This window comes from Poecilia latipinna, unplaced genomic scaffold (assembly GCF_001443285.1).
Source record: "Poecilia latipinna isolate Pla-1442-1.1 unplaced genomic scaffold, P_latipinna-1.0 Scaffold2040, whole genome shotgun sequence".
In the NCBI taxonomy this organism is placed as follows: Eukaryota; Metazoa; Chordata; class Actinopteri; order Cyprinodontiformes; family Poeciliidae; genus Poecilia; species Poecilia latipinna.
In genome coordinates, this window is record NW_015114656.1 from 130,427 (window position 1) to 138,718 (window position 8,292).

The 8,292-nt window shown below is 44.0% G+C and overlaps 1 protein-coding gene across 1 annotated transcript in view; it reads left to right on the forward strand.

Annotated features, from left to right (window-relative positions):
• The first annotated feature begins 1,442 nt into the window (after positions 1-1,442).
• LOC106935896 (ephrin type-A receptor 2-like) overlaps positions 1,443-8,292 on the forward strand; it is a 34,735-nt gene continuing 27,885 nt past the window's right edge. Inside the window, exons 1-3 of the mRNA XM_015016610.1 lie at positions 1,443-1,675; positions 2,247-2,326; positions 3,842-4,490. Coding sequence (XP_014872096.1) covers positions 1,480-1,675; positions 2,247-2,326; positions 3,842-4,490 — 925 coding nt within the window. The 5' untranslated portion in view covers positions 1,443-1,479. The remainder of the gene's footprint in view (positions 1,676-2,246; positions 2,327-3,841; positions 4,491-8,292) is intronic.

An 8,292-nucleotide genomic window follows, 5' to 3' on the forward strand; every position in this document is an offset into this window, starting at 1 on the left:
GGAGTGTGAGAAACATCTACTAGTACTACTACTATTTTAGTAGTGTTATCTAGTAAAATAGCGTAGACAACAGGCCCATTAAATGTGGTGTACGTCTGCAACCAGACTCGATGGTAAACTTTGTTAAAAGCTGAAAATGTCTTTGTACTGATCCTGTAAAGTTTGTGAGTGGCAAACGTTTAGGGAAATTCGTGGAGACAGAGCAACTCATTGTCCAACTGGTTCAGTGAGATCTGCAGGCTTACCGAAGGATTTAGAAAATCTAGACATCCAACGTAAAATGTCTCATGTCTGTTTACAATAATGCACCTCGACTTAAACCGATAAGCCTCGTGAACCTGAATCTATCTTGGCTTGTTCCAGCATGTTTCCAAATTTTTAGGAATAAAAATCTAAGGCATGATTTGCATCCAGCCTCTTTTACTCTAACATCCACAAATAAACGTGGCGGAACTGCACATCTGCTGAGCTTCTCATACAAACTACAACGCTCTTAAAAACAGTTGTAAATGGCTTTATAGGAAAAACACTGTAGTAATTGTGTGGTGAAAGGGGAGTGTCAAAAAGGGCAGAAAATACCCAATACACCCCTTTGAAACCAGTCACACAATCATGGAGAGGAAATGGCAAACGTGGAAGAATGTGTGCTCATCAATTGAGAGCAAAAATTGACTTACTGGGTGTTATAGAATACACTATGAGTAAACAGAATCTTAAACTGCATATCAGGCTGAACACATGGTGATGCACTCTTGACATCTGGTCAGAGTTGATGGGAAGATGATGGGTGGCGCAAAGTACAAGAGAATCCTGGAAGAAGACCTGAGTTGAGACTTGGGGCAGAGGCTCCTTCTAGCAGGTTCAGGACCCTAAATATCTTAAACATAACATCCAGACATAATCACAGAACCTGACTGAGCTTTAACAATTTTGCAAAAACAAAACAACAACCAAAAAAAAAAAAAACAACGTGCACAATTTACTTGATATTGCACTGCAGTAAGACGTGGTTCTAAAAATATATCAACTCAGAGGTTTTGATTACTTTTCACTCCACACTATTCAGATTTTTACACATTGTGATGGCCTATCACACGGTTCCTAGAATTGATGGAAGCTGTGGCATGTGAAAGTATTCGAGGGCTGATCAGAGTTTTGCAGGTCACTGTGTGCCTCTTCGCTTACTGTCGGTTCATTGCACATCTTTGCTTCTTTCGTCAACGTGTGCAGGTGAGAAATGTGAAATGTTCAACAGTCCTTCAAAAGTTTCTCAGGCGACGCGTTCCGCCTTCCAACCACCAGATTAAAAAGAAAGAAAGAAAGAACTCATCACCAACGCCGCCACCACCACACCTTTAACACACCCGCTCACACCGACGCGCACGTACGTATACACCACAACTGGAGGTTACACGTGCACGCGCGCGCACACACATTCCAGCGGGCGGAGTCGGTGACGCGCGCAGAGGCCGTTTGTGAATGAGCAGCAGATCGGAGCAGCAGCCCTCAGAGCAAGCTGAGTCCCAGCCAAGCGACGGGAGCAGAGCAGAGCAGAGCAGAGCAGAGAGGGGAAAGAAAAGTTTTTTCCAAATGGATTTCCTCGGTAGAGTCCGACATTTGCTGTTCTCATGTGTGCTCATTAACGGGATATTGGTTACCTTCCAGGCTAAAGAAGGTAAGTGTCCGCCTATAAAACAGATAAGCTTTCAAAATAACATCTATGTTGAGATGAGGGGAAAAAACGCATGCCATGCGGAGAGCCTCCTTGCAAGAACTTTAAAAAAAAAGGAAAAAAAAAAAGCAGGAAACATTTTTCCTTTACTTTTGCAACTGCTTGAAAGTTTCAGAAACTTTGATTGTAACTTCGGAAAACAAACAGCAACAACCGTATAAGTGTTGTTGGGTTCAATTTGTTGCTTCTCTGCAACCTAAGTGAATTGCGACTCAGCTTGTGCGCTCCGATAACTTTGTAACAGCAGCAGGTGGGGAGTTTCTACTGCGGAGTAAACTAAGCTGATATTTTCTTGATCTTGCCTTATTCACCCAAAGTCATCCCTTTTGAATGTATCAGATGTTGCTTTATTTGTCATCTTCCCGCACCTTTTGTAATGAGGTCAAAGTTACTCAGCAACACAGATTTCAAGCAGGCTCAAGTAAAAAAACAAAACGACAACAAAAAAAAAAATAAACAGTTGTAAGTTTTGCAAGTGTTTTCGATAACTGATCTTGATGTTGTGTCTCCACAGAGGTGCTTTTGGATATGAAGGCAACTGGAGGGGAGCTGGGCTGGCTGACTTGGTCCCCAAACCAGGGAGACAGATCTGGGGTGAGTGTGGTGCTCTTTGCTTCTCCTCCACGTTTCCAGCTGTAGGAATTTGCCCGAGGATAGATCAAAACTCGCAGGAAGGGACGACTCACTCAGCTGTACAGAGAACATTTTACGTAATTCTCTTAAAATTGCTCCCTGTATATGTATACGTGTGTGTGTGTGTATGTGTGTGTGTGTGTGTACACATGTGGGTTTTCTATAAAATCTGCCAGTTTAAGCCTTCTTGAGCTGGGATAGACGAGGCAGTGAAGGTACCCTATCAGGAGCTGCCTCCACAGCATGTCTGGGCTGCTCCAAATCACATATAGGCGGATAGAATAGCTGCTCCCTCTGAACTGGGAATACTTGTGGCTTCTTGTGGTTTCGAGGCTCCAGCTTCAGAATTGTATGTTAGAGAGCAATTAAGTTTTAAAGTTTGCAGCATGTGGTACCTCTTTGCCGAGAGGAGGGGCCTCAGATGGAGCGAGTCAAGTCAGGGCTACCTTTTTCCTTACAACAGGGGAAAATGTCTGCATTTAGGGATGAATCTCTAATGCTGCGGTTGTCTCTTTTACCATAAGCGGAGAAGAGACATGTGTTGCCTTCCTCCATCATGTGGTTGCGGAGTAATTGACCGGTCAGGCACATGCAGATTCACTGTAAATAGCCTCATTTCATGTGCTGATGACTCAAGAGCATGTGCAGGCACGCCGCTCAGCGGTTCACTCGACTTTCTCAGAGATGTGTAGCAGCTCGAAAGAAGGTCCCTCTGACACATTAGTTTCACTTTTTTCCCCTCTCTAATACGTTTCAGATGTTTGCTGGATTATTTCGCGTTAGCCTTACGGGCCGGTTGTAATAAAAGGACGGGGATGTGTGTTGGGGGACGGGGGCGGGAATGTTCCACCAGGTTGTTAGCAGAGGTGTACATTCTGCTGTTGTTCATCAAGTTTATATGCAGACCCACACACTTCGCCAGCAAAGCACATTCCTTTAATTAATAGCACAGTGGCTGCATGCAGAGAGCCAACCGCAGCTTCTGCCTCCGTGGGGGCCGTTTGTTTCTCATGAGCCAAGGTTAGAAGTTGCTGTCACTTTTTCTCAAACATATTTGTGGCAACATCCAGTTTTCATGCAGCAATGCTACCCGGGAAGGCTGCCAACAAGTGTGTGAGAGAGACTGAATGGGAAATAATTTTGTCTCTTTGCAATGTCAGAAATGCATTGTCAACCAAAGTCCTTCTTGTCCATGATAGTTTTCGGCTTTGGAGATTTAGAAAATGGATGTCCTTGTCTAAAAAGAAATGCTGTATTGATGTAAAGGTCTGTATTTACCCTCGTGAAGAGCCACGGAGTTCTCTGCACACGCTCTGTTTTTGTTTCCTGCTTCAGATTACAGTGGCCGAACCCTCTTGGTTAAATGGTCGCTCCTTTATTTAGCTATCCCCTTAGTTTTGGTTCAGCCCCACATGGTTAGAAGCAATCCAGCCTGACTACCTCTAACCTTCTTCGGTTTTCGTGGTTCTGTTTCAGTGGGAGGTCACCCAGAGAACCCTGAACGGCTCTCAATTTTACACCTACTCCATATGCAACGTCGAGGAGCGCGAGCAGGACAATTGGCTGCGCACCACCTTCATCCAGAGGCGTCCGTCCGTCTCTCAGGTCTTTGTGGAGCTTCAGTTCATTGTGCGTGACTGCAACTCATTCGATGGAGCCTCGTTGACCTGCAAGGAGACCTTCAACCTGTATTCGAGCGATGCGGACGCAGACGTAGGCACGGCCTTCCGTAAAGGTCAGTTCAGGAAGGTTGCCACCGTCGCTCCAGATGAGATAACGAAGAAAAATGGCATACGCATCAACACGGAAACAAAAGTTGTGCAAAGCTTGTCCCAGAAGGGTTTCTACTTGGCCTTCCAAGACATCGGAGCCTGCATCGCTCTCCTCTCTGTCAGGGTGTACTACAAGACTTGCCCGGCCACAACAAAGAGCCTCGCTTCGTTCCCTGAGACGGTAGCTGGAGGTCTCAACCAGCAGCTCAAGAAGGTCTCTGGGAAGTGTGTGGACAATGCTTACAGCGAGGACTTGCCCCACATCTACTGCACTGCGGAGGGAGAGTGGGTGGTTCCAGTCGGACAGTGCCAATGCGATGCTGGGTTTGAAGAGGTTGAAGACGCCTGTCAAGGTAAGCCAGTGGCCTTGAAGCGTCTCATGTGGAAACGTTTTAAATCACCTCCAGTTTTGTTGCTTTTGTTCCCATAGACACAGACAACTGGTGATCTTTTGGATCAATAGTTCTCCAGGCTTTTTAAAAGTATTTTAAATTTTTCCTGAGGGCTTTCTTGCTTTTTTTTTGTTATCTCTGACCAAACGTCCTTGTGCAGTGGACAGTGGAGGATAAAAGAAGTGCCATGTCTGAAAAATATTTCTACTACATTCTGAAAGTGTCTGTAACACTGTGCTATCTTTGGTAATTCTTGTCAAATTGAACTGAAAAAAAAGAAAAAAAAACTGAAACAAACTGTGTCATCGGCACAAACATTTACTTTGTTTTTGAATAGACATAGAAAATATAACATTTCCTTCCACATACAGTGTGAGTGTGTGGTTAAAAAGTTTATAGAGGTGCTTAAAGGGTAGTGAGGTTGATCAGAAAGGTTAACAAAGCCTGACTTTCAGTTTAAGGCCAAATTTGGATGGAACAACTAAAAATGTCCAATGTCCATGTATTTCTCTGGGTTCAATAAAGACGACCTAAAATTAAGACAAGTCCATGGACATCCGGTATTTAGAAGGTTTGTAACAAAGTTGCTTATTTAAACACCTGATTTCTCTGCTAAACCATCTGCTGTTTTTTAAGCTTAGGAGCTTTTTATGGTGAAACAATTCATACATCACAACCAAGTTGCAAAAGACGTTTTCTTTAAAAACTGTCTGGCATTGGACTTGAAATGACTTAAGAAAAAAAATCCAAGTACAAAGTACAACTCTGAAATACGTAAGAAAAGCTCCAGTAACTATTCATCAAGATCATCAGGAAAGATTATAAGACAGCACGGCTCCTTTGTAGGAAATATTTCACCAGAGGAAGAATGACTCAGGACTTTGATCTGTACTGTAACGCTATCTTGTCCTGGCAAATTCGATGCAATTCCATTTTACTGTGGTTTTTTTTAAACGCTCAATTTATCTTTGCTTTAATTACCTGGGGTTATAAAACATACCTGTATGACAAATATTTATCATGGGTGCTATTATCATATCTCAGTGGAATTCTGCTCTCGGCTAACACCAGCTCCCCCCGCAGTGGGAGGAATGCCAAGCCCTTCTTCAACATGTCCTGGCGCAATCCCTGACCCGAAACTGATACGAGTAGGAAATGTGCATTTACCTTTTGGCTTTGGCTCCAATTAGCTGTTCTCTCTTAACGGCTTGCAGAAGCAAATTGTAACTGTTGGCCTTTGGTGTTACAACGGACGCTGGACAGCATGAAGCGTGGACCTAAATTTTGGCCTCACCTGCATCGTCCAATCGCTGCGTCGTGCGCTTCGACTGCGGTCTGTTAGCGTCAGATCGCTCCTCGTCGTGGCCGATCATTGAGGCGGCCTCCATCTTTAACGGCTCCTTCTGCTCTCCAGCCGAGCTTCAGCCCGTCTCCCTCCCTTGTTCTTCCGGCTCCTTCAGGCTTCCTTCCTCCCATTCGAGCGTCAAAAACCTTAATTCGTTCGTGTCAAATTAAACCTTCTAATTGCGACTTTTTCGCTGTGTGTGTCTCTCCAGGTTGAAATGACGTAAAGTTGGAGGGGACAGGAAAAGGAAATTACGATTAATTATTGTTGATACAATATTATTAGAAAACGTTTTTGTTCTGTCTTATTTTTTGACCAACAGTTAAGGCAATAAATGTTCTTATATCTGGCAGATTTGGAACTAATTTCCATTCAGCCAAGAAGTTTCTTTTATGTGGAAAATGAGAGAGGCATCATGTTAACTATCACAATGTAAAGAAAACAGTTCTTTTGTTGAAATTAAAATAAATAAATTCAAAAATGTATCACCCCCATAATAAACCCTGGAAAATTGTTTTTTAGTCAAATCCCTTTTATAATTGCTGACCAGCTTTCCACTGGAACCGTTAATTTTGGACTTTACTGTATTTGGCATTATTTGTTCTATCTGCATTTAAGCAAAACATTTTTCAGTGTAATTCCTATATACAATTTATTCCTAAATATTAGTTTGTTTAGGCAAATGTCTTAGAGCTTGTGCTTTAGGGGTGCACTGATTTTAATCGGCACAGATTTTCAGTGATTGGCCGATACCTGCGTCTTATCCACCGATCTTATCTACCTCGGCAAAGGTCTGAAAATCAACAATTGTCCTCCTCTGCTCTCCGTGAGAGAGATTTGAATGAGAGACCGACTCATGAGGTCATGTCTGCACGTTTGCAGTTAGCAACAGTCGCACCACTGTTACCAACTCCACGGCTTTCTTGCTATATTTAGCAACATTTCAGACATAAAAAAAGAAAAAAAAAATTGGTATCGGCCAAAATCGGAATCGGCAGGTCAGGCTCGGTAATCGCTGAAGAGCCAGAAAACCGCAATCGGAGCATCTCTGTTTTTAACAAAAATATTCAATTTGCTTTCAAATTACCTGACACAAACAAAACTCAATATTTTATGTGAACACAAAAAAGGCCCGTAGAGTTTTACTTTACTCAGCAGCGTCTTGCTCTGCTCATCTGTTACATATCCTGAACCCTGGTAAATGAGTGTCTTAGTCTTTGACATCTCTTGGTGCATAATTTAGAGCTTATTGCATCAGGTGATTTCCTGTTCTCCCGGTATCGTCTGCTCTCTTATCTCGACATGAGCTGGCTTTGGCAGAGCAGCCATAACTCAGGCCTTTGACTTTGTTCTGTTGTCACAGTTTGCGCTTTACTGACTGTAAAGGAGACCTTTATTGTAGCGAGGGAATACGGCTGATCAAAGCAAGGGAGTGGGGGCTACTGTACAGTGATGGATTAGCATCTTCAAGGCGGATGGGAGGAAAAAGAGGGAGGAGGCCTGGTGAAGCTGCCGAGCCTCACTGACTGCTCATAACACGCAGACCCAATCTGAGCCCCTATCCTGCCGGCTGCAACTATCTCTTTATCCCCCAACCCACCGTTACTCCCCCTTTGTTTTCTCAAATGCACCGGAGCTGCAGCTTTTGGTGTGTGTGTGTGTGTGTGTGTGTATGTGTGTGTGTGTCAGAGAGAGAGAGCGGCGTGTGAGGGCCTGTTGAGATCTGCTCCGCGACAAAGCACACAAAGCCATGCCGTCAACCCCATGCGATGTTCCTCCTTCAGTCTGCTCTGTTTACGCCACACACACTTGCACGACTTGAAAACAGAAATATCTTTTAATCATCGTCTTAGAAAATAAATGTGCAAGCGCACGTTTGGACAGCGGGTATAAAAACGTCCCTGCTGACATGTCCGCTCTCCTACTTAGATTTAAGCTGGATAGGAAAGCTGAGGTTTTCTGCAGTGGGTCATTTTTTTTTTTTTTGGAGCTGCGGAAGAAAAGCCAGGTGAGATGATTAGGGAGGATGGCAGGAAGGAATGAGAGGGAGAAAAAAAAGTGAGGGCTTGTGTTTAGAGGAGGGGTGTGATGTTTTTTTTTTTTTAAGCGGAGAGAGGTGAGGAGCGGAATGCAAAGGTAGGAGAACAATGAAGTGCTGTGTTTCCCCGCGAGGCCGACAGATTCCACCTTCTCTCCCCCACTTTACTGGTACATTCCTGATCAGTTTGCTGAGACGGAGCCTCCCAACATTACTCCAGACCTGTGGAATTCCCAGTGAACGCTGGCGATGATGGGAGGAGCGGGGATGGTGGGTGGTGGGGAGGTGAGGGAGAACAGGTCCGGGTCAAGCCCTCACATTAAAACGACTAAACAAACAGAATCCCTCCAACCCCACAAAAAAAAAAAAAAAAAAAAAAA